Source organism: Aplysia californica, unplaced genomic scaffold (genome assembly GCF_000002075.1).
Source record: "Aplysia californica isolate F4 #8 unplaced genomic scaffold, AplCal3.0 scaffold00382, whole genome shotgun sequence".
NCBI classification, from domain to species: Eukaryota; Metazoa; Mollusca; class Gastropoda; order Aplysiida; family Aplysiidae; genus Aplysia; species Aplysia californica.
The window spans coordinates 328,704-355,488 of record NW_004797652.1 but is presented as its reverse complement, the minus strand read 5'-3'; the positions used below and the strand labels follow the sequence as shown (position 1 = coordinate 355,488).

General features: G+C 39.3%; 1 protein-coding gene across 2 annotated transcripts in view; it reads right to left on the bottom strand.

Moving 5' to 3' along the window:
* Nucleotides 1-7,044: 7,044 nt before the first annotated feature.
* Nucleotides 7,045-26,785, bottom strand: part of LOC101851426 (DNA repair protein RAD52 homolog) — a 20,839-nt gene continuing 1,098 nt past the window's right edge. Inside the window, exons 2-13 of one of the 2 annotated variants that reach the window (XM_035971128.1) lie at nucleotides 24,676-24,839; nucleotides 22,805-22,906; nucleotides 21,802-21,895; nucleotides 20,581-20,648; nucleotides 20,062-20,180; nucleotides 18,013-18,088; nucleotides 16,628-16,820; nucleotides 15,120-15,372; nucleotides 13,019-13,110; nucleotides 12,236-12,313; nucleotides 11,242-11,358; nucleotides 7,045-9,718 (exon numbers count right to left, since the gene is read on the bottom strand). In XM_035971128.1, coding sequence (XP_035827021.1) covers nucleotides 9,669-9,718; nucleotides 11,242-11,358; nucleotides 12,236-12,313; nucleotides 13,019-13,110; nucleotides 15,120-15,372; nucleotides 16,628-16,820; nucleotides 18,013-18,088; nucleotides 20,062-20,180; nucleotides 20,581-20,648; nucleotides 21,802-21,895; nucleotides 22,805-22,906; nucleotides 24,676-24,729 — 1,296 coding nt within the window. In that variant the 5' untranslated portion in view covers nucleotides 24,730-24,839 and the 3' untranslated portion in view covers nucleotides 7,045-9,668. The remainder of the gene's footprint in view (nucleotides 9,719-11,241; nucleotides 11,359-12,235; nucleotides 12,314-13,018; nucleotides 13,111-15,119; nucleotides 15,373-16,627; nucleotides 16,821-18,012; nucleotides 18,089-20,061; nucleotides 20,181-20,580; nucleotides 20,649-21,801; nucleotides 21,896-22,804; nucleotides 22,907-24,675; nucleotides 24,840-26,785) is intronic. The other variant, XM_035971129.1, reaches the window with a different exon arrangement.

The window sequence follows — 26,785 nt, the reverse complement described above, 5'->3', positions numbered from 1 at the left end:
ATTGTCATTATTATTATTATTATCACGACTAGTAAGTTTATTTGACCAGCTACTTTTTGTTGGGGCTTTTTTTTAAGTCTCTTTAATAAAGACAACGTCTCATAGCACGTAAATTCTAACGTTGCTTTACTTTAAAAGAAGGTCGTAATTTTTTTGCACGAAGGCTCAAACCAAAGAGGCGCTCCGTTATCTCAGTTGGTATCACCCCGGCTTTCGGGGTCGGCGGCCCAGGTTCGAATCCTAGAGTGGAGGTTCTTGAACCTGGGTCGTTTTGTGGAGTTTTCAAGGCTCTTAACCCATTCGGCTTGATCCGATCGGAGACAGACATCAAATCCAGAGGTTCCGGCCTCTTAAATAACCTTAAAGTGTTGATAGAGGTGTTAAACATAATATACACTTTTTAAAGCCAAACTCCATTAAGGGGGCTCTCGTGGCCTAGAGTTTAAGGTTCTTGCCTCTCATTCAAAGGTCCCAGGGTTCGAATCCGGGTAGCGACCGAAACATTTTCTTCTCTAAAATTGTCTCCGTTCACCGTCTTTCCTTCTATCTTGCAATATGTTGTCGTCTGCTTTCGTCTCCATTTTCTGCCCCCACCCCCTCACCTCCTTTGCCCCCTCCTCTGGACTCCTGACTCTCCCTGCAGCCTTTCTACTGCTACTCCTTGGCTCATTCTTACTGCTGTCTTTCAGCCACACCCCTAATCTTCTGATAGGAAAGATCTACACCTAGCCTTCTCGAACAAGGGCGAAAAATCTTGGAAGACCCGTGTGCAAGTTGCGCACGTTAAAGATCCCGTAGTGGTCCAAAATCGATAAGAGTAGGCTTCAGCAAAATTTCCTACCAACTGAAAATGCTTGGTGCGTCCCGCGCGCTCATATGACCTTATGTAGTTGCGAGCGTCGTAAAACACTTACTAAAAAAAACCCAAAAAAACTCCATTAATAACTATTTAAATACATAACCAAAAAAAAAGCTTTCTTCACACGTCTTTAAATTACATTTCAGTAACTTCTGACTCTCTATCTATTTTTCAGGAATAACAATCCCTTCCCCATGTTCTTATTACTATGCTTCTCTTGGTCTAAAACTCCAACTGCCTTTTTTTCCATGCCTTGGAGGCTCTATTTTTACATGTATATATCATTATCTACATGTACATCAGTGTATTTCCTTCGTGAGTTGTTTTTTTCCTTCCTTTTTTTTTTTTTTAGTAGCGTTCATTACTCCGCTTATAGATCTAGAGTCTGTCCATAAACTTAATCGCTCCAATAATCGCCCCAAAAGAAGTGGGCACTTGTGGAATACGCAGTCCACAAACCGAAATCTCAGCAATTAGTGTGTATCACGAGGGAGAGAGATACCATCTCTCCTATAATGTTTAGGTTCTAAGATAGCCTCGGTTCTCCGGCAAACCAACTTGTTCAAGGTCAGAAACCTATGTGTCTGACTTTTCATGATTCCAGATTTTTCTTGCGCCTCTTTGCTTCAGCTATAGTTTAGTTTCGTGAACTTTATTGGCATGTGTGGAATTATGGTAGCTCGTTGGCTGTCTAAAAGTGGGTTCCGTCTTGCCGTTTGATAATTTAAAAATACAACCGCAATGTTATACCCAGCGCATTTTACCAATATGATTTCTTTGATTCAGTCCGGGCCAGCTAGATTTTCCTTCATTTGTGCGTGTGTGAGGGGGAGGGGGGGCGCAAAAGCTACCATTTTGAAACAGGACGACCAAGTTGACTCACGACCTTGAAAACAAAATGTTTGATTTGAAGATCGCCCTCAAATTTAGGGGAATTCAGTCGTCCTATTATGCCAAAATGGCACCTGTACAAATTACAAATAGAAATAAGGCAGATAAAGCAACCAAAAGTTGCTAAAACATTTCGTGTGGGTGGTTGGCGGGTATTCTGGTGTAGTTTGCTCCTTCTTTCCTATCAAACATCTTTTTTTCCTTATCTCCCATCCTTTTTTTGTGTTTGTTACTCTTTGTAACACCACTAACCTTCGGCACTTATGACCTCAATGCGTTGCAAGTGCCGTAAAACTCCTACTAAAACTAAATAACATTTCGTTGACAAGTACTATGTATGTACTGGTCTTCAGTTGTCGCAGTCAGGGGCGGGGGGTGGGGGGTTATTTGTTGTTTGTTTGGGGTTTTTTGTAGATAATAAAGCGTGGAAAATAATCTTTTATCTCTTATGGTAGCTGCTAGCTCACTTCAGGGGTTGCTAGCATGTACATGTACATGTACATGTATTATTTACATAAACACCCCCCACTCTACATGTAAAACAAATCTTTATAAATGTGTACCCTCAGAGCAATTCTTTTCTCATGACACTGTCAACTATCTAATGGGTGTACATTATCCTGGAAATTTGATAAACCTGGATTTTTTTTTAAAACAACAACACAATACATGTACAGTGGAGTCTGCTTTAACCGAATATAGTTAATCTAAAAACAGCGGAAAACTGAAAGAAAATGGAACCCCCCTTCCTTCTATTTGAATTCAAGCATCCTCTCTAAACAGAAAATCCTAGAAACCGAAGAATACCCGACGGCCCCGAAGATTTCGATTTTAGCGGACTCCACTGCATGTTTGTACTGGAATGAAAACCCTAGAAACATCTGGGTGTAATTCAACTTTTACATCACGAGGAGCGGCCGCAGGGAGCCAAAAATGTTCCCATTCGTAACCAGCACATTACATGTATTATGTCTGTACCCGAGTGAGCATATCAGGAAATGAAATTACTCCATTAATACTTCAAGTTTAGGTGCAGAATGGAATGACAAAGAGTGCAGACTTTATTTTTTAACACACTGGTTCAGCAAAAGCCAAACGGAGGCGATTGATGAATTAGCCGGCAAAACAAGGACGGGTAGAAAAGAAACATGTCGGTGTCACTTTTCAGCATTCTAAACGTCAAACTGAAACAGGGAGTGGCTGACATAAAAAAAATTCTACACACGTGAGATTTAAGACCGGGTCACCAGGGTACCACGAACAGCTTGTCAGCAATACAAATTACAAACATGAGGAGGAGGCATAGATAGAAACCGAGGCCCCGCAGAGAGAGAGAGAGAGAGAGAGAGAGAGAGAGAGAGAGAGAGAGAGAGAGAGAGAGAGAGCAACCTACTTGGAGAACCTATGGGTAACGGGGAAAGATCGGGGTAATGTAGCTTTTTTAGGAGCATCCGAGCACAGGAATGAATGGAAAACTGTGGTCCCCGATGTCTGTCACAGACAAGTCACTTGATGATGAACATCATCAGAGGTAGACGGGTACCATATTATTATGTTAAAGAACGTTTGCCAGATTCGATAGACAGGTCTCCACAAAGTGGATCGATCAGTGAATTTCTTATCCTATTCGAGGGGGAAAAAAGCCCCAATAACAGTCAGTTGTCCTACCACTACCATCTCTGTCTTCAGGTAGTTGTTATAAAGTTACTGTTATAAAAATAAATTTAAATTCTAAAACTCAGACCAACATAGTCTAGATAACTTTGAAAGTGGGCTGCATCAAGCCTACCTGACAGGACAATCTGGGCTGTGCGAGCTACCCCAGTCCCGGCAGAATGACGCGGATACTTCGATAATATTGTTGTTGTTTTCCTCTTCATGGTAATCGACTTGACTCCGCTTGAGGGATCAGAGAAGCCACGGGGTAAACCAGTACATGTACATCATCTTTGAATTCTTTGCCGTCAAAACCTCTTACATGTACTCCTATTCTGAATTTAAAAGGGATTTGGTTAAGTTAAAAATAAACACTTCAAAATATGTAACAAATTTTTAAATTATGGAAAGTAATAAAAACAAAACAAACAAACAACATTAAAACCATAAGATGCACAGGCGTATCAGTAACTGCATCCCCTTCCTTCGACCTTGGCTAGCAAAAAGTCGGGGGTAACCCACTCAGGGCCAACCTATGGACAAGTTGACACAGCACGTGACAATCACTAACAAACCGCCCTCTCTCTCTCTCCGTCTGTCTGTCTGTCTGTCTGTCTGTCTGTCTCTCTCTCTCTCTCTCTCTCTCTCTCTCTCTCTCTCTCTCTCTCTCTCTCGGGGGACTGGGGGAATCTGAAGCAGTCGAAGACCATTAACATGCAGGTCTGTGTGTTTGTGTTTGTACGTAGGCCTACTTGTTCCAAAGAACAGACCGCTTCCATAATGAAAGGACATCCGGTGTAAAGAACGCATGACCCTGACTGAGGATGGTTGAAAGTTGAAGGCATTTCATTATAGATGAGCAGTCACATCAGTAGAACCGGAATAACTCTTTGATGTAAAAATGCATATTTGTTAATTTGACAGTGTGTAGAATTGGTGATTTCTACGCATTGTCTACTGATTTGGGGGTGGGGGTTAAAAAGGGAGCTTCCTCCATGTGAAAATCCAGTGTTATTTCCTCTGCATGCATCTTGTTCAGTTCAGACAGAAAACACATGTACGTAAGGAAACAGTAGATCTATTAACTTTGGGGAGAGGGACTAGACACAAATCCATCTCTGACCCAAGCTTGTTTCCAGATATCTCAACTTGTGGGATATATTATATTTTAGCAGCTCTGTCGTATTTTACAAATCATTTGTAACTGAGCAAGATTACAAAAGCTGAAGCATCTGGAACCAAAGTTGTAGACAAATGGACGTTAATTCACAGGTCACACTTCTGACCGTTTGAACTTTCTGAGTGCATATATAACCTTTAGGAAAGAAGAGGCGGGAGCTTTCCTGAAAAGGTCATTACACTTTCTGCTTTGTTCCCATTCTATGGGAGTTCATATCTACATTGTTTCAGGTCAGAGCATTTTGTAATCTGGAAAGAGATTGGTGGGGGTGCTTTAACTTTAAAGAGCAGCTACGTGTTATGAAATGAAAATGATATAGTTTTACCAGTGCAATTTCTTTAAAATAGAATGTCTTCCAAATATTTACACTCTTACACTTTCATAGAATAATTGTGGACCTTTCATTGTTCATCAGAAAAATAAGTTTTCTCTTTTTTTTTCTTTCTTTCGTTTTCTTTGGGGGGGGGGGGGGGGGCAGGGGGGTAGTGTTTTACGGCCTCGCAACTGCATGAGGTCATACAAGCGCGCACGACACATTAAACATATTCAGTTTGTTTGGTTGGAAATTTCCAATTTTGCCCGGGTGGCGACCGAAGCCTACTCGATCTAGATCTAGTCGATTTTTTTACGTGAGCAACTTGCACACGGGACCTCCGATATTCTTCGCCCTTATCCAAGAAGGCTATGCGTTAGATCTTACCACCTAAGACAGGGGTGTTGCTGAAAGACTGCAGTAAGAAGCAGCTCAGGAGTAGCAGTAGAAAGGGTGCAGAAGGAGTCAGGGGCCCAAAGGAGGGGGCAAAGGAGGTGAGGGGTGGGGGCAGAAAGTGAAGACGAATACAGACGACTGAGCATTGTTAGAGAGCGGAAAGGATGTGATAGGAAACAATTTTTAGAGAAGAAAATGTTTCCATCACTATCTGGATTTGAACCTGGGCCCTATTGAATGAGAGGCGAACACCGTAGCTGTAACCTCTCCACCACAAGAGTCCCCTGAGTCTGAGCAGTTTTCATAAAAGAAAATTAGTACCCTATGCATTACTGAATATCCGGGACCACTCTGCACTTTGACCATTTTCAAGACTTGTTTTTAAAGATGTCATCTATCTACAAGGCCATCTACAAAAATATCACAGTCAATTTATTGGAATATTATTGTTCATACAATGAACTATGAAAAACTTTCAATTTAATTTAAGAAGATAAGAACTGATTTTAAAAAAAATCAAATTCACCAAACTAAATAATGCATTTTGAAAGAAAAACATTAAAATTGAAAAACTGCTAATTCAAAATTGCAAGTGTCACGTACATGATGTTCTTGGAGAGTTGTTATAAAATACAGATATTTAGTTAATCTGTGCCAATTTCAAAGTCTTAAGTTTATACTTTAATTCAACTACTCCACTTTAGAAAGAAATTACTGTAATCTAGAACCGAGAATAAAGAAATCAGTCCAGTGTAGCCAGACACTAACCTGCAGCCTAATGTTAGTAATAGTAATATAAATTGTGTCAGAGCATGGTGAAACCAGGCGCTTGTCAGTTTTAGGCATATGGGGTTATTGGTATAATCTTAAGGCTTGTGAATTTGTCCTACTCTTCGTTTAAAAAAAAAAAAAAATACTCATTTATCCTAAACGCCCGTGTGCAAGTTGCGCACGTTAAAGATCCCTTGGTGGTCTAAAATCTATAAGAGTAGGCTTCGGCCGCCATCCGGGCAAAATTAAAAATCTCCTACCAATTGAAAATATTAGGTGTGTCCCGCGTGCACATACGACCTTATGCAGTTGCGAGCGGCGTAAAACACTTTACAAAATCAAAAATTTATCCTGAACAGAAAAAACATCAAGCTACTTGCAACTGAAGGTCTGGGTGGTTTCCTGGTGTCAGAGGTAAATTAGCAAGAAAATGCCTGCCAAAGTTCGGTTAATTCCAAAGCTGCAGGGTTTTTGGAAACTCCAAATTTACACTTTTTTTGTGCATTTGATCAATATTTTTCAGTAAAATCCACACAGAAATGTGTTTTTAAATGGACATAAAAGACATTGGGCAAAAAAAAAAAAATAAATGATGAAAATAACCCAAACGGAGAAAAATGGTTGTTTCCTCATTTTCATTATTTTGACGAGCGCCTGATTTCACTATGATGCTACAAAATTAAATCTCCTTAAATAAAGAACAAACACAAACTAAACGTTTCACCATTCTCCCAATAAATTAGGGCTTTATGACTGTTGATATGTGTACATTGTTCGTGTTTCGTACCATTTCCGATGAATGTTTTTGTAACCACTGAGTTCAGCACGAGATTAAAGGACTGGTGAGCCAGTGGGCCATTCCCTACTCAGCCGGCAAGCGTGCAAGTCGAGTCTGTTCTTCTTTGTGTACATGTTGAACCAAACGGCATACACGTTTACAAACAATGACAACGTACCAAAAGCCATACAAAGAGTACATTTACAAGGCACCAACATTTTATTTAAGAAAGTCTCACATTTCATTGCAAGAATTCCACAACGTGTTCCAAAAAGGGAAGATCATAAACGACATCTGTAAATTTCACAAGTCGAACAAATGTCTTTTTATTGCACATGTAACAGAAACGATTATCTTCATTTATAAATATGTGTAAACAGTCATGAATGAAAACATACAATCTCTCTCTCTCTCTTTCTTTCTTTTTCTCTCTTTCTTTCTTTTTCTCTCTCTCTCTCTCTGTGTGTGTGTGTGTGTGTCTGTGGGTGTGTGTGTCTGTGTGTGTGTGTGTGTGTGCGTGTGTATGAGTGCTTACTGCAAGTGTGTGTGAGAGATAGAAAAAGATTCCTCATTAGTGTTTATTTCTATCAAAATGTGTGTGTGTACATCTCCATTCATGAGAGCATGTGGATGTCTATGCATATATAAGTCCGGTGGAGGTTGGCTGGGGGTTGTCTATTGCTGTTTAAAAATGGTTGCATATGACTAATTGAATATATATATGCACTGTGCTGGCATGAATGTGAATGATTTTACAACATTATACTAATTTAACTACATAAATGCTCACCGCACACAATCGTATCTTCGGGTGTGTTTGCTTGTGCAAGAACGCACATGTTGCATACAAATTAAATAGACAGGGGAGACAATGAACGTATAAAAGTAAAAGAGATCTGCAAAGAAAGTTATCTTCTCTACATTCTGGAAAGGAACCAACTGTGTGTAAGTCTGAAATTTTCATGGATTCATTTGTATGCAGAGCTAAGCAAGGAAAACAGTGGCACACTTAACCCATTCAGTATCAATCGGCCAAGTAGCAGCTGCCCGAATTCTTATCACAAGAAGGATATAATCGTAGAGAAACTAGATCTAAATCTAAATTATTTTTCCTTTTTTTTTCACAGCAAGCCCAGTGGAGTGAGCAGCTTCACAATATAGGTGTGGATGAGTTCACAGAGATGACAGGCCTACTAGAAGACCTATTGGGAGAACTGCAGCATGCCTCTACAAATGAATTCTTCCTCAAATTCATACCTGAAACCTATTTTAAGGAACTTGCACTTCAAACAAATGCAGCAGCAAGCAACCTGCCCTAAGACTGGAAGGGGCAACACCCGACGACATGAAACGTTACTTCTTCATCAACATCATGTTTGGGATCCACCAGCTTTCTGACTAAAGGACTACTGGTCCACTGACAATCTTCTGGTGGTTCCTTGTGTAGCGGCAATAATGTCTCAGAGACGTTTTGAACTACTTTCTTGGTTCTTCCATTTGAATGACAATGTGGGGCAAGTAGCAAAGGATGATCCAAACTACGACCCCATCTTCAAATTAAGACCCCTCTACAATGTCGTCAGGCAAAAGTCAATGCACAACTACTTGCCACAAAGAGAATTGCGTTTGAGGAGGCTATTGTGGCCTTTACTGGAAGGCTCTCCTTCAAACAATATATATAAAAAATAAACTGTCCCCCTGGGGAATCGAGATGTGGCGTGCGGCAGAGAGCAAAACGGGCTATCTGCTGGACTTCAAAGTGTACACCGGGAAGTCAAACAATGCGTCTGTGAATGGACTGGGTATGATGAAATCATGGCACTTGGTGAAAGGTTCTTGGACAGACATCATAATTTTTATTTTGACAATTTTTTCGCGTCGGTCCCTCTGGCGAAAGACCTTCTTCAGCGGGGGACATGCTCATGTGCGACGATCCGCACTATCAGGAAAAGGTTTCCAAATGACACTGTGTGGAAGAGAAAGGGGGGTCACCCAGATGCACCAGATCAGCAATCTGGTAGCAACCTTTTGGTATGATAAACGTCCAGTGAGTGTCTTGTCAACAAATACTAATCCCACAATGACCACAGTCAGTCGCCGTGCAGCAGGTGAGTTCACTGAGAAGGAGATCCCAACCCCAGTTGACACCTACAACAGGAATATGGGAGGAGTCAGCATTCATGACCACTACAGGGCTTATTACCCTGTTGGCCTAAGGAGCAGGAAATGGTGGAGGTGTCTTGTGTGGTTCCTTCTTCAAGTGGCAATCATAAATGCTTATTAACTGTACAGTACGGTGTACAAATGGTCCGCAACCACAGAAAGAAAGTTAACCCCCAAACAGTTTCGGCTTGTGTGCTCAGGGGGCTCAGAGAAGTTGGGTCGAGTCGCTCGAAAGCGGCAGCAGAGACACCGGAAGACAGGAGGGGGTGAACGTTTTCATAGTTCAGTGAGGCTTCGGGGACTGAAGAAGATGTGTTTTCAGTGCTGACAAGAAAAAAAAGCGCACGCCATCTAGGAGGGCAGTTGACACTGTTTATGGCTGTTCAAAGTGTCATATTCATCTTTGTGAAGGGACATACTATGCCAAGTTTCACGACAATATTTGAAGGACACACAGTGAGTTCAAACCCCATTCTTAAAATTACGAAGTTATGTCCATTATTGTGGTACGGAGGATGATCTTCTAGCCGAGGAAGCTGGTACTGAATGGGTTAAGTAGTGACTGGCGAGCATAAAGGAAAAGGGGACAAAAGGAGTTACAGAAACAGGATTGGAAAAGAGGAGGAAAGATGGAGGGAGAAAGACATGATAAACTCCTCTGTCAGCTGTTGGATGCTCCACTTTTGGATGGCTTCACATTTGATACAGAACCTGTCAGGAAAGAAAAAAATTGAAAAATAGTACATGGAGCAGACACAAATGTTCAACTGATTCTACTGAACCAACCACAAGCGTATAAGAAGACTACGCACAGAACATGTCATGTACAATAACACATACAGAAGAAGCTGCTTATGAAACACCAGTAGACATGAAGACTTGATTAATACTATGTACACATAGATAAGTTTGACGAAAAGCTTTAGGCTTACACAAGGGCCTCGTAATCTAGTGAGTAAGACACCAAACTCACAGTCATAAAACCAATAGATTATGTTGGACTTCCCATTCATAGCAAAGGCACTTACTCAATCCACAAGTTTATGCAACAACAAATTGGTGCTTGCCTTTTTTCTCTTTTAAAGGACAAGGACAATACTAAAACTGAAAAGAAGTAGAAGGAGCAGATCACAGAAGAGTGCCCAACATCCAACCATACTCCAGGGCAACTGAGATGGTAAAACGAAATGAACTAGCCAAGGGAGTTCTGATGCAGCCAAGAGAGAGTTCTTATAGGAGCACACGAGATGGCAAAATACTTTAAAATCAAACACTGTACGGAGTTCAATCAGCCACTGGCTAAAAGACAAAAACGTGCTCTTGCTACACACAGAAACTATTTTCCTTCAGACTACTCAACAATGAACATGCAAATGAGTCTGATTCAAAAGGCATGCCTAGATGAGTAATATCATCGACACATTACATTAAGTAAGGCAGACCAAGTAACATCAATGTTGTTTAAAAGGGGAGTCGAACAGAATTGCGCTGACACAACAACTTTCATTTTGAGTCGGGAAAGTGCAAGGTGGTCAATTTTGTATTAAAAAATCATTCTCCCCCCCCCCCTCCCAAAAAAAACCTGTCACATTTGAGAAGCATTTAACCTTTCATTCTTTATAACAAGACATATTTATCATAGACTGCACTTCATATTAGAATACAAACACATTTTTCACTAGCTATACCGAGCAACCTATAAACTTACATTCAGTGGCATGCTTTTGTAGATATGATCACTACTTAACATAAGTACACATAGCTGCCAACTTTTCAAAACGAAAAACAGATTTTACCCATTTCGAGGGTCAAGATGGTGGGCAGTGGCCAAATAGCCCTCCCCAATACCTTTCACAAACACTGTTCTGCATTCAATCAATTCAAACTTCACTTGACTTATGGGCTACATTCTCACTATCATACATAGAAAAATCTGGAGTTAAAAATTAATAAATTTATTAAAGCATCAGCCTCCATGAGGAGCAATACTGGAAAACAGAGAACAGGTATTTCTCATAGACCCTGTAGAGAAAACATTAAAACATTATTTTATTATTAAATACATTTTTCAGTACTGGTTGGCAGCTATGAGTACATATGGACACACAAGCATGTTAAATTTGAACACATATTGCTTACCATGACTCGTTCTTCCACACAAAGACAAAGGTCCCAAAGTTCATTATCTCCCAGAAGATAATTTTAAAAATTCAACAAAGACCTACAAGACATACCACTGGGTTTGACAGGAGATGTTCGGACTCTGTCTCTTGCCTCTATAGTGTTCAGCAGACTATCAATGGCGGAGACATCCTCTCCAAACACTGACTGACTCCACACCTCGAGTTCATCTACAGACACAAAAACACAGGTCATGTTTTCATGTTCTCCAAAAATACCTGCTCTTTACAGAAAATAGAATTACACAACTGCTTGATACTCAATGAGCTGTTTATTAGCAACATCAATGCTCCAAAAGGTGAAGAACTGCAAGCTGCTAGACCAAGAAAATATTAAAAAGAAGTTTACACATTTTATTAGTGAGCACTAGTGAGCAGTGCGGTTTTTGGTACACTATTGGAAGAGCTTTTTTTTTTTGGCAGGGGTAGGGGGAAAGGGTGGGGGGGGGGGGGGGTTGTTTCCTCTATTAGATGAAATGCACTAAAGGCCACCTAAGGACTGTACATGAAGCTTTTATTACTGCACAACACAAACTCACATATTACCAGGTACTTCTAAACACACAAACCCAGTCGTAGACTGAAGCTTATAGAACACCTGATAAAGGGAAACTTACAAAGATTCCCCAAGAAAAGAAAAAAAGAAACAAGGTTTTAAAAAACCCAACAAAGATTCATTGAGGATGGTCAACGAGAGACGCACAAAGGTCAAAAAAGCAAAGAGGGGCCACCTGACCTGATGTCTGACTGATGACTATATACCTTAAAAAATCTTTGTTGAAAGTCTAAATAACTTCAAACAAACATCAAGCAGAATAATTAGTTCACCCGTATTAAAATAGATATCTACAATGCAAGCAGTCTCCGTATCCTTACTTGTTAAACTCAGTCTGTACCATTACCTGTGTGTGACACATTGGTTCCCATGTCAATGAGGTGCTCTCTTTTTACTTTAACCACTTCTCCACAAGGAACAATTTCATGAGCAAATAAGGAACTCGTTACTCAGAAAGATCATTGTATTTTTATTATAACTCAAAACACTTACCAAAATTATCTTCTCCAATCAAAACTTCTTTAGAAGATGATGTCTGCACTGTTGGAGGCTTAACATCCTCTGTCTCACCTGATGTAATACAACAAGGATAGATACACTTAGTCCACTGTGTTGTAACATCAATAAATACATTTTCAGAGCTATTTGAGTACGAAGAATCAAATAAGGAGGAAAATGGAAAGTTAAAATTGCATTAAGAGGAAATAGAATCTGCCCCTGTTATGGAGAACAAAGTGCCAAACATCAAGACTCACAAAGTGCGTATTGTCTTTCATAAATCAGGATGATAGGAAACATGAGGATCAAATTTCTGAGTAACCTATACAATCATCCCCAAAGTCAGTCCTTTTGTGCTGACTTCATGTTTGGATGCTAGCAAAAGAAAAAGAAACACTCCATAGTTTTTGCATGGAGAAAATATTCCTCCGCAATAGCCAAAGTTTTCCCACAGAACAAAGTGAAGCACTTCTTTTTTTGTTAAGTTTTAGTAAGAGTTTTACGGCACTTGCAGCATAAATAGGTCATGTAACTTACTAAGAGTAACAAACAAAAAAAAAGAAAAAAGTAGGAGGAGAGATTTACAACAGGTGTTTGATAGGTAAGAAGGAGCAAACCACACCAGCACACCCTCCGACAAATCACTGCATACTTTAAAAGAAAGAACTAGTGGGTAAAAATCTGAAAAATTATAATCATTTGGTCCAGAGAGTCAAAGCATGTCATCATCATCCTTTAGAGAACAAAATTATTAAAGTCCTTGTCATTGAATCTGACCTTGCTTACTATAGCTTTCCTGAAACGCTCTCTTCTTCTCCTCAGCACGCTGAAGTCTCGCTCTTTTAGCAGCGCTCATGTCTTTGGAAGGACTGGGGAGAGAGGGGAGGACCACATCAACATAATAATAATAATAGATAGCATTTGTATAGCGCATATCCCCGCTCAACAGCAGGCTCTATGCGCTTTACACTATATTATTACCCCAGCACACCATAGAACACTCCGAAACATTCTCAGCTTCCCGGGAAGCATAACATAAGGTACAGGGTTGAAAAAACATTGTTCTTATCGATGGCAAAGGGTTTTTTTAAATGAAAAGGCGCACAAACTGAAGTGAGAGAAAAAGGGAGACCACCTTATGACAAGATAATACAATAAGTCAACTTTTAAAAATATTTTTTTGCTCAATACAATGAACAAAAAGGCGTTAAAATTCTACGGTGCTTGTGACAAATCTAATAAGAAGAATGTCCATTATCATATAAAATAATTGATTTTACTGGTAAACTAACAAACCAGTCTCACATCTGTTTAGTCTATTTAAACTCACAAAAACTTTAACCAAATAATACAAGAGGATGAGTAGATAACATAAGAAATTTTACGAAGTAGACTTACATACAAAATACTTCAGTATGATCAGTGTTAGAGTAATGATTTGATTTTATACCATTCTAAAAACATTTGTCATCAGCTCAGTTTCCCAATGCAGAGCCTAGATGAGACACTTCATAGTCACCACACTCATTCCCAGTTTGAAATCAAACAAACTTTAACATCACCTTAGGATACTTAGGAACCAGGGTAGGCTTCAATAGGGCACCGAATCATTTAGAAAATCTTTAAACAAATAAATAACATATCCTGTGATACCACTCATGAAGCTTTCGTGACTAACATGACAGTCTCAGTGACTAAACATACGCAGAAACAAAAACCAACTACGAGGTAGTTTGTTTCTTTTTTTAATCTATCGAAATACTTTCAGTAGCTTTATTCATTTGTGATCGCTGAATCAAACCACTACACATTTGTGAGGAGTGCTGACAAAATGAGTTACTTCTCACAATCCACAAATGAAGACATCGGCTGAAAATTAAAACTGGGGTCAAATTTGTAGATTTTTCAATTGATGCCGTTTTCTTCCAGTTTAATATACAAACTCCACCTATGAATTTAATGTATCATTTCCTTAGGGCTAAAATCAGAGAAGTAACTCATTCGTCAGCACACCTCATACATATCACTCTGGTGTGTAGTACAGTGGGTGTCGCATTCAACGAGGTCACATTCAACGAGAAGTCGGCTCCAACGAGGCAATCCTTCATCCTTGAATTTTTCCTCTAGAGCTCTTTGTAAATGTACATCAGCTCCAACGAGGTTGCAAACAGACCGAAGTCGCTTTCAATGATCTCGTGATAACCAAATAAAAGCAATTATCTACCCCAAAAGTGAAGAATTTTTCTCCTTTCTCTCCATCTCACGCGAAGCACAAGGCCCATCCTCGATTCCTAACACATTGTATTGATAGACCTAGTGTGCCTGCTAATAAATATGGGCCCCAAAGCCAAGAGGATGGGCGAGGGTTAGCCTACGGTAGGGATGGGAGGGGGTGGGTGGGAACACGAAGCGGGTTGTGTGAAACTGGATGAACTCTTGACGGGTAGATCTAGGACTAGTTCTAGATCGAGATCTTCATTTTTTTTCAACTTTCTTTTCTTCCCCTGATCAGGAAATCCAAGTTCCCACCTTTACTTTATGTAGGTCTAGGCCTAGATGAGAGAGGGTATGTTTCCACACGAGAAGTGTTCCGGAAAAAAAATAATTTTTAAGCAGAAATGACGGTTTGAACTCTGAACACAGCTCAAACACGCGCATACTGATGAAGTTTGAGATTTTCGTCATCAGGGGGAACAACTGTTTTAATTACTGGTACTGGTACATCGTGTAATATAATGACTTGTCTCCTTTCTTTTCTTTAGCCTTTGTCACGTTCAACGAGAGGTCGGATCCAACGAGGACAACAAGCAGGTCCCGGCAACCTCGTTGAATGCGACACCCACTGTACTTAAATATGACAACACAACCTCCAATTTACCTGATGTTGCCAACAGACGAACTCTGCCCAAACAAAGGGGAGGCAACACGAGAATGGCCAGTTTTCGGGGTACTGGTTTGGGCAGGGGACACAAGCGAGTTTCCTCTACTGTTTGTAACCACAGGACTGAGCTTGTCAGGGGGTTCTGGCTTAGTGAACTCTTCCGACACAGAGTTTTTCAGAGACAATGTTGAACCAGATCCACTTGGGGCGGTGGGTCCAGCATCCCCAGCTATTAAGTTGAGCTGACGTTCTAGAACAAGAGGGGAAAGGAGAGAACCTGTAGGAAAGAGCTCCCAAGCTCACATGCAGCAATGGGCTTTCTTCTCAAATTTGTTGGCCATTTTAAGAAAATTTATGCTACAGCAGGATCGATTTATTACAGCAACTTGATTAAAAAATAAACTTTTTCAAAAACCAATGCGCTCAATTTAAATCACATTTTTCGTACTAGTCAGGATGTTTTGTTTTAGTAGAGGTTTTGCAGCGCTCGCAACTGAATAAGGTCATATGAGCGCCATAAGAATAGAGGTGTTACAAGAGAGTAACAAACATAAAAAAGAAGAAGGGGAGATAAGGGTGATAGATGTTTTATTGGAAAGAAGGAGCAAACCACACCAGAGCACCTGTCAACCACCCACAGTCAGGATGTGGCTATATCAGATGTTGCTAACAATGTCCACTGTACTCAGGAGATATCGATAAAAAAAATTTGACGGATAAAAGGGAAACTGACACAGAAATTATATAAAATGAGAACAAAGGAGCACTCTGTTCAAGTTCATAATAATATACAGAATAATTAGATAAATACTTAACTAATTAACTAATGTCATTTCCTGAAAAGTTGATGCAGAGAGTAATCCAATTTTGACGTACGTATTAAATTCCATTAACAGTTCGAGTTTACTTACTGCTGCCAGTGTACGTTTTAAAGTTTTCCCAACAAAGTACATGTAAATTAAAAATATCCATTTAAATAATGCTAACTAAACATTGTAGAGCAGTTTGATAAAAAAAAAACAGAATATCCACTGACCAGAACAAACAATTCTTCGTCTTTGTATTCATCGTTGTCACATATGCTAACAACACAAAATACAACACTCTTTTTCATACACTGTCGAAGTGTTGCTGGACTTAATTCAGAAAGTTAATTCAAGCAATAAAGATTAAATAAACATGGACATCTATTAATAACAGCTTAAATTAATCGATACCTCCATATTTCAGGGGATACCTCTTTCCACAAGGCAGAAGTGTTACCAGAAAAGGTGAAAAAAGTGGATTTTTGTGAATCTGATTGGAACTTATACGAGAAAAGTCAAAACAGAAAAATGGTTTCATTTTAGCAATTCACTGGTCCACCATCTGCACGTAAACCACCAACATTTCTAGGCACTTCTGTTATTGTAGCAAAATGATCCAACTTAGGCCATGTAAAGACCATGTTATCTGAGAGCTGGAGGATGCAAAAAGTAAAACAAAACATCATAAGAGACAGTTACCTGTGCAAGCTGGGGGAGGTGCGGGAGTATTTGTCCTGCTGTTGCCATCATTCGTTGAAGAAGGGAGTGAAAAACGCTCAGTACCATTCGACTTCGTAGGGTAACGATTCCACATTCGCTTCTGGCGGGCTTTGGTCACGCTCGGGTCCTCCAGACAATGTTTCATGTCCTGCACATTGTAGGCGGCAGGAGGCTGCAGAAGAGTGATTTGATGGGAATAGGATTGGTTTGACTTTACTTTTGTTTAGTTTTTTTTGTATTGTTTTGTTTTGAGACACTTTCACACTATTTGTATTGCTATGTCAAGTTCACCACTATGACAAAACAGTTGGCTATTTGTTTAGTCGGAGAGTTGTGGACAATGAAAATAAGAGAAACAAAACTAAATAGTTGCGTTGTGTTGAGCAGGTAGACTTCTCTTACTTCAATTGTCCACAACTTCCTGACAAAGCTATAGGCCAACTGTTTTGTCGTATTGCGGTACTGAGCAAACAGATGAGACGCTGATGGCCCCATATAATAATATATGCATTTCCCCACCTCGCTAATCCTTTGTTGTCAAAGCTTGATACACGTACTCACTGAGAAAGAGAGAGAAAGTGAGAAAGAGAGAGAAAGCGAGAAAGAGAGAGAGAGAAAGCGAGAAAGAGAGAGAGAGAGAGAGAGAGAGAGAGAGAGAGAGAGAGAGAGAGAGAGAGAGAGAGAGAGAGAGAGAGAGAGAGAATTAGATAGGATAGGAGCAAACGATTTTTTTTTGTGCTATTAAATTTCAAAATAAAACAAATTGCTACTACACTTCTAACTGTTGTTCACCATACCATATAAAAAAATTAAATCAAGGTCAACTACACATATGTATATATAATTAAAAGTTTTCATTGTTAATATATATGCACTGCTTTTCTTCCATTATTCAAAGCCCTATTATTGACACCTCCCCCCCCCCCCCTCTCGCCTACTCTGAGCTCCAATGTGGCCTAGTTGGCTAAAAAGCTTTTTGATCCCTGTCATAGATGGATAATGGCCAAGTGAAGGAAAAGCACAATCTAGCAGGTTTGTAACTTATTTATTGCCGAAAAATTACTGTAAATATCCAGAATTTATCCCAGAAGATATGGAGGTAAAAACCGATTACTTGCAGCAGAATATGAGTAGGCTTACACTACAGCACTTTTTCTACAGATGGAGTTGACAATGTTGATGGGGTAAGTATGGAACTTTCAAATTATATGGATTTCTATAAAATATAAAAGATTGGAAGCACTCATTTTAGAGACTCTAAAGCAATTAAACATACCAGTTCAAGAGCAGGGGCTTTAACTGGATCAAGAACGAACAATAAATTTATTTATATTTTAAAATAATTCTATACTGCAAGTACTTACAGCTTTAGGAGCTCGGTTGACACATTTGAGGTAATCTTTGTCTCCGAGACAGTTACCCAAGGAGTTGCCAAAGCTTCTGTAAATGAAAGAATAATTGAGTTAAAACAATACAGAAAGAAAACAATCAGAAATTCCTTAGAAAGACAGAAAATACATGAAAACAACTCCAAACACATGCCTTACTTAATTACCTACTCTACTTCTAGAAAGGTTGGGAAAGCCTTTTTGGCTAAAGAGATCAAAGTCATCGAAGCCTCGGAAGAAAAGCAATCTGAAAGCTACATAAACAAATCACTGACCTGCAGTAATAGATTTCAGGTGCTCAGACACTTACACTCTATTTGTATCCCTCCCCATAAAAAAAAAGTTTTAAGACTTCTATAAGAACACTTAGAACAAGTATACCGAAAACTAGAAAAAGAATTCTGTGTGTTAAGAGTTTGAAATGAACAAACACTGATGTATTCAGCAACACGAATAGTGAGTGCAATATGGAAGTCACATGTATCCATGACGAGCCGATATGAATATCCCTTCTTTGCACACACTGAGCAATCATTTCCTCTTCATGACTTTATTGACTGATCAGTGTAAGACTCTGCAATACGTCACTTTACAAATGGTACCAAAATGTCCTTCACTCTGAATGCCAAAATGTCCTTCACTCTGGATGCAATGAAAAAAGAAGTTTCACCGAACAAGTAAATTCTTTTTTATATTCTGTGAGCACAAACACTAAAAACTAGGGTCCATCTTATACAAGGTTCTTGAATAGACTCCATGCAAATTGAAAAATGGGTGGTTATCTTTTGAGTATGTCTGAATCCTCTGTGAAATGGAAGTCACACAATTAAACATCTGATGTACATCGGACTTTCCAATAAACAACTTTACAACAGCTAATAAAGGATTTTTCATGTCCAAATGCAGATACGTGAAGAGAAATAGTGCAGAGAGGGGTAACAAACAGTACTATTACAGTTTTCTAACACCCCCCTCCCCTTCCGTTTTGTGTCTCCACTTCCCTTTTTAAATGTGAATTATACATAATTCTCTGTTTTAAAAGCAGTATTTTCTACTTTAGGATGGCAACATTGCACTTCGATATGATAAAATCTCCTTCTGATGGTCGAGTTGCGATGCCTATTTTTTTAAAGTGTAAAATGTTTTTTCCTCCAATATTCTTGAGACATTGTCTAGCATTTTATTCCCCTTTCAGAGGATGGGTTATTTTTGTTTAATCTTTTGAAGAGCAACATTTCCTTCTTCATACTTGTTAATTTCATATTTCATGTCTCGATCCCATTCAGCCAGCTGAGAGTCATCAGCATACCATTATTTATACCTTCTCTTTCACCCAGCTGAGGCCACATACCCATCAAGCAGTACATAAGTTAGATATGTTTTTTCCATAAACCAGAAATAACAAATCTCCCTGGACTTCCACAGTCATAATCATCATCCAGTGCCACCAGTGCCAGATCTGCGACAGAAATCGGCGATCATGGTTTTCCATTCATTCCTTTGCTCGGATGCTCTCAAAAAAGCTACGTTTCCCTGATCATTCCCTGTTACCCATTTGTTCAGGTTCCCTAAGTATGTTGTTCTGGGCCTACCCCTGCCTCACTTGCCCTCAATTTTGCCAGTGAGAGCTGGATGTTCAAGACCCTTATGTCTACTCAGGTGTCCCAAAAACTGCATTTGTCGTTTCTTGATTGTTTTTAGCATTGAACGTCTCATGTTGGCTTCATCAAGCACTACCTCATTCGATATCTTTTTTTTCCACAATACTCTTAGCAGTCTCCTAAGAAACCGCTTTCACAGTATCTGATTAATAATACAGCCGAACCAGTCCAAGACGTCCACCCATTATTCAAGAGAAAAATAATTATCTTAGACGGGTTGTCCTTTTGAACAGTGTCACTATAATGTAGAAAAAACACAAGAAGGGAAGTAGGAAGTGGTTGTTCGTACAGGTGATTGTCTTGGGCAGGCGGTCGTTGTGCAGGTTCAACTACACTTCTAAAAACTGAACACTAAGAAGCCTACTTGAGGGCTCGCTTCAGTCCGTCCGTCACAGCCTCCTTTTTCGCTTTTTCCAGTGACAGGGCTTTTGACCTCATTCCTTCACTGACACCATAGCCTACATCCTCATGGAACATACCATCCTGAGAAGAAAAACAAACTGGGGTTTTAGATTAAGATTGTGGTGACTGCTCTGTTTTAGTAAGTGTTTTATGGCACTCTCAACACAATTAGGTCATATAAGTGTCGAAGATTAGGGGTGTTACAATGTTACAAGAGAGTAACAAATACAAAACGAAACGAAAAAAGGAGGAGAGATAAGGACAACAGATGTTAAAAAGGAAGGACAGATGAAGCAAACCATATCAGTGGTGACAACAAAAATTCAAAAACACAGTGATGAGAAAGAGGAGCTCAGAACAGGACCCAGAGGTATTCACTTACAACAAGATTGCATAAGATAAATATCGCCTCTTCTACAAACTAAGGGATCTCAGGAAAATGCAAATCATCAGAAAAGAGATAGTAATACAACCAGCATACCTTTAACTGTACCTTGACCAGTGCACTGACCCCCACATAGTACTTGCCATTGATATGGTCCACAAAATCTAAACAGATGAGAAAACAAGCATCGCATTTTTCAGGCACAGGAAAAGTAAACAAAAGAAAATTTCAATTTGCGGAGGGGTCCTATGAGATCTTTTTTTATGGCTTTTGCCACAATACACAAGATATAGTAGAAATACAAGAACACAGAATTGGCAGAAAACATTCATTTGGATTTAACTTCATTACATAATCAAAATTTCTGTCACTCAGTTTATTTCTTCTGTTTTCTTAAAAATCTAAAGGTCACTACGCCATATTTTGCATCTCATGGAATATAGGTAATGAGAGAGGCATGACAGTTAATAATAAAGCAGTAAAAGTTAGGTTCATTCATCCTCTTTAAAGTTCAGGCTAAACATCATTGACAAAAAAGGTACCCAGCATGCAAATCAATCATTTAAAAGATTAACAATCAAAAGTAAAATCTAATATTTCCAACTGTTTGCTTTGCCAGAGGATAATGAACAAGTTAAAATGACTCCCCGTGACAGTTTCAACATTCTCAAATGGCTAGATATTTGGCTGCAGTTCTGGGAATGCAGGTTCAAATTCCCTACAAAGGTATCCCTTAGCTCCTATTTTGCGGAGTCCTTTGAGCCCTGGCCCCCCTGAGCCTGCAGGACCGGTGCAACTGAGAGTGCCTGTGCATGCTCTCTTGTAGATAGTTGGGCATAGATAACACAAACAAGTAAAACTCGAAATCATGGATAACTCATTCAATTTGCCATTCCACGATTGATAAGTCTTTAATATTTCACTATATTGGTTAACCAGATTTATGGATGTGTTGAACACATTTATCAATCCCCACGTGTTTGAGTTATATGAGCCCAACTGTACATATATATATATATATATATATATATATATATATATATATATATATATATATATATATTATATACACAAACACATGTCCATCATCCTGTTTGATTAACTTTTACACCCAATTCAAAACTTGTAAACAACTTGCACAGTACAGCACTGGACAAAAAGGTCAACTCAAGCTACTAAGCTGCCCTTTGGTCACATGGAATCTAATTATGACTGTCAAATTCAGGCCTCACAGTCTGAATTAAAACTTATCCATTCATAGAGACAACACCATGGTTTGTCAATGTAGGAGTTGGGCAAACCACACTGGTAACTTACCTGTTGTCTGCTGCGTCACAGAATGAGACCATCCATTGAAACCAAAAGTTTCGTTAGCCAGGTTGATCAACTTCCAACCCTCAATATAGGCCAACTGGAAGAGAAAAACAGGTCAGAGGCACTTTGGTTACAACAGTTCTTGAGGATTACATTCCATACATACAGGTTAGTGAGGACACCCGTAAGTTAGGTCATCAAGACTGTACTTAGCCAGAGAGAGCTCATTTCAATTGCTCAGTGTAAAACTCCATCATGAGTCACTTTTCAAAATGGTGTAAGGCGGAGTCTTACACAGTCAATTTGTTCCCGTCTTTCAGTTACAGCATTTGCGAAACAAGTGAAATTTCTTTAAGTAAAAAACAAAACAATTACAAAAGTATCAATGACCATAATCAAATTTACATAAACATTGGCAACATGAAGGAGGCACAATGCAAGTGAAATGATGAATATAGTGGAAAACCAATGAAAAGTGCATATATTACTTTTTATTATTGCTATGTGCACAAATGTGAATAGAAGAGAGGATGTGTGAGGGATGAGTGTTTGTGTCGGGTGTGCACATGTGCGCGCATATGCATGGGTGTTCATGTTTGTGTGTGTCTGTGAGTGTGTGTGTGTGTGTGCGTGTGTGTATGTGCGTATGTGTGTACATGGTGAAACATCAAACCAGTGTGTCAGGATCTGGACAATAAAGATGTATCTTATCTTATCTTATGTTATCTTATCGTACCTTATCTTATCTTATTCTCAGAGTCCAGACAGAATGGATTTATTTGTTCAAGATAAAGAGAAACATCTTAGAGTATTAATCACATGGTCATTTATGCTGAGAAAACATACCAGAAAAAAACCCAGAGGGACAGGAGAGAAATAGACCTCAGAAGGACATTTGGATTATTCACAAGCATGCAAAAGTTGCAGGAAACCTACAGCATCATTTAAATATTTAATTCAAGTTAGAACAGCAAAACAAAACAACCTTTAAATGTGTGAGACTAACCTTAAGTCCTGCTGCTCCAGTTCGTTGGCTAATGAATTGTGGCCCAAGTCTTTGCTTCAGAGCATTCTGAATAGCAGACTCTTCCTCAGGACTAAACTCAGTCTGAAAAATAAATTAGCATATCTAATATATATATAAAATGCATAAAGGAGGAAATAGGAGAAAAGATCTTCAGTGGAAACCACACAAAAACATAAGCTCAATAAAATTTAAAAAAGAGATCCACGGTAGAAACCAACTGAGCCTACATTGCCACTTCTTCCTAAAGTAGGTAAACTATTTTCTAACATTTGAGAACAAAGATTGAAAAAATGTACTTTGAAAACCCAACATTCTTTTCACAATTTTTCCAACATTCAAGTGCAACTTTTTTAAAGTGTAGGATGAACTTCAGGCAATCTAAGAACACTCCATGAATGTAAAAATTCTGTCTGCCTAAGAACCCACTTTGATTGTGTAACAAAATTTTATCTTTTTAATTTGCATGCCTCAGAACCAGCTCTAAAAATACAAATCCACATAAAAACTCATTTTGAGCCCTGGGCAAAACCTTTTCTATACTGTTTACCATACTTCGCACAAGTCAGGGAGAAGGGAGCTGCACTGGCGTGGACAAAGAGATGACAAAATCTACACATTACAAACACATTTACGGAGAACGTTCTTTTAGGTGTGCATTTGACTGTTTTGTGTTAGACTCCGCAAAACATCATTTTGTAAAGTGACGTATGACGGACTCTTATACTGAGCAGTCATTATATGAGCTCTGCCAAACTAGTCCCGCGAGGTAATTATCAATTGGTAGGCCTACAATCACTTTTTCCTCTAAAAGAGGTCTTGGCATCTGATTGTTTTATAAAAACTGGATTGTTCACCGTCTTCCTTCGCACTTTCCTTACAAAGCACTGAGATGATTGCTGTTTCATTGTTTCAATATCCCATAAAATGGTAGTGGTAGTGACAATGTCACATCTTAAAAATTCATTTTGAAACCTCTGGTTCTCTCTTGCAGCAAAAACACACACTTCTTTGACATTACATGCAATAAACATTCGTATGTCTGACTTTTTTAAAAATTAAAGCATAACCCCTTTAACTACCCTCTTCATATAATATATATTACATATATATATATAGATATAGATATAGGTATATATATATAGAGAGAGATAGATATAATATATGAAGAAGGTTAAAAAAAAATAAAAGTCACACACTGCAATAACCTAACAATTTAAAAGACAGCTTTCATCTCCACTCCCCCCCTCCCCCTTCCCCCCACCCTTTCCTCCTCTTTAACCTACTACTCCTAGCTTTCCTTCTTACACGCTGTCTTTCAGCAATATCCCTGATCTTAGGGTAGGTAAGATCAAACACCTAACCTTCTCTGATAAGGACAAAAAAATCTCAGAAGTTGCGCACGTTAAAGAACCCTCAGAGGCCCTAAAATTGATAAGAGTAGGCTTCGACCCCCACCTGGGCTAAATTGAAAATTAATTCCTAATAAAACTGAAAATGCTTAATGTGAAAACAACCAGCTTTACTTTGTCTCCTGCGTGCTCATAAGCTGTTATGCAGTTGTGAGATCCGTAAAACTCTAACCAAAGTAAGACTGCATGACACACGCAGGAGCAGGTCGTGGTTTGTAGAACTGAACTGACCGGCTGCAATTCACATCGAAACCTCCCCCCATCCCCTACACTCTCACAAGAAGCGTGCGCGCGCACACACACACACACACGAAGTGACTGGGACCACCGTCTTGTCCAGTTAATGCACCGTCCCTGAATTTATGAATAGCAATACATGTACACACCTACAGGACATCAGAATATTACCAAAATAGACTCAATATATAGTCATAAACAAACCTGTCCAAATTTGACTGCTGAACAACTTTCATGTTTGTTGGTGAATAGATTCATTCTCTACACAACAACAGCTGTACTGAACTTGGTTCACTGAGACAGATGAGTCGAGCGTCTTATCTTTCTCTGTGAGTCATCAAGTCTGAGTCTGAGAGAGCTGCAAAAACCTAAAAATGATTCAACACAATACAGTATTATAAAATAATAATACTTTGCTTTTTTAACTTTCAAAATAGAAGTACAGAGTGGTGTCTGCCTCTTAGATATAAAAGCAACCCCTTTGCATTTGCACCTTTGAAAAGCAGACCTTGTTGGTTGCTGTAGGCTACTTTTGGCTAGTCAAAGGCAGACATTGAAGCGAGCCGTCATTTCAGAATTTTCAGCGGGGGGTAAACTTTAAAAAATGAGAGGTTACTGTCACTAGTCCTAGATCAACTAGAATTGACAACACTTGGCAATCAATAGTCAATAGGTCTAGTAAGCTTGGCTGTGACAGTTAGTAGTGATCTAGACTAGAATCTTGTACAGTCGAACCTGCCATGACGGCCACCTGTACAAACAGCCAATTGCCATTTTTCCCCCCTTGTGCTTTTTTATATAATTAAATTTTGTAAAGCGGTTACCTGCCCAACGCAGCCACGGCCACCTTATTTTATCATCCCATGGTCAAATTTACCTATCTCAGGCGGCCAGACGTGGTCACTCATTGCCCAACGCTTTGTCATAAATTTTGAATCGGCCCCTCACGCTGTGGACGGGCAGTCATAATTTATTATCGTCGTTATTGTTAGTTCCTCCAATGAATGTTTACCCAAGTTGACCAATGGCCTAACAATCAATAAATTTTCAATTGCTAGTGAGGGAAGAGTTTATAATCCGTCATAACCTATAAGTCAAAGCCCTGCCCACAACTCATCATGCGCAAATCGTGTGTGAGGTGACTCGTCACTGTTTTGTATACCAAATCTGTAACAACAAAGTAACAATGGACGTTGACGAGAACTTGCTACACAAGCATCGCTCATTTTTCCAGTGATGGTGACCTGTGTGTTTGTTTTACAATGTCCCATGTCCATAGCACTCGGTCTTTATCGTTTTACTTAGCCTACATACTACATACATATTTCATTTATGATTTAGTGTACCCTTGCACAAAATCAGCAACAAGAAAAAAATCAGCAACAAAAAGAAAGCTAACTGAAAAACAAATCAACAAAAAAACAACACAAAAAGACCCTTCTTACACCACCCACCACCCTTTTTCAAAAGGAAAAAAAAACTTTTGAATTCGCCTTATTACGAATTACGGCAGTCTAAAAGTAAAGCCTGGGATCAGCCCCAGTTTGGATCTCAGAGGAGAATGATGTTTCCTTCATTTTTATCACTCCTGCCTAAGACGGCCACCGGCCACCTGCGTTATACAGCCACTTTTCTCCTTGACAATGTGTGGCCGTTTTACACAGGTATGACTGTACTTCTCTAGATCTAGTAAAAGGGCTATCGGTAAATTTTTACTTTCACTCCCGCACACAGATGCACTGTTTCAGGGGTCAAACTGCTGTACTGTTTGCTGCAGATCACACATAAAGCCACTAAAACTGTCGCAAATCAATTATTTTCAAGACAATTTCAAATCTAACTGTAAAATATAAAATTATGGGTAAAAACCTGTAACCCCCCCGAATTTTCTTTTGCCCCAGTGGGGCAGGCCCCCCCTGGAACCCCCCGATTGGTCCAAAGCATGTCTATCTCGGTTAAAAACAATCAAATATTTCAAAAAGGAGGGTATACAGACCCGGTAACCGGGAACAAAGTCACAAAGTATACAGACCCGGTAGGGGAACTCTTTTGTGATTTCGGAAAGTTTCAGCGCCCTCTTGGCTCAGGGTAGACCTAGGTTCTTCTATATATCTATGGCCTAGGCTAGATCTAGATCTAGACAGACAGATATAAATCATTGTGGTCTAGTTTCGAGGCTAGCCTAGATCTAGATCTAAATGAAAATTGCGGATATCTTTCTGATGAACGATCGTTTTTCCTCCGTTTTGGAGTTGGAGGAATCACAATTTGAAGAAAAGAACAATGTCATAATTTCTCTCGAGCATTCATCCTC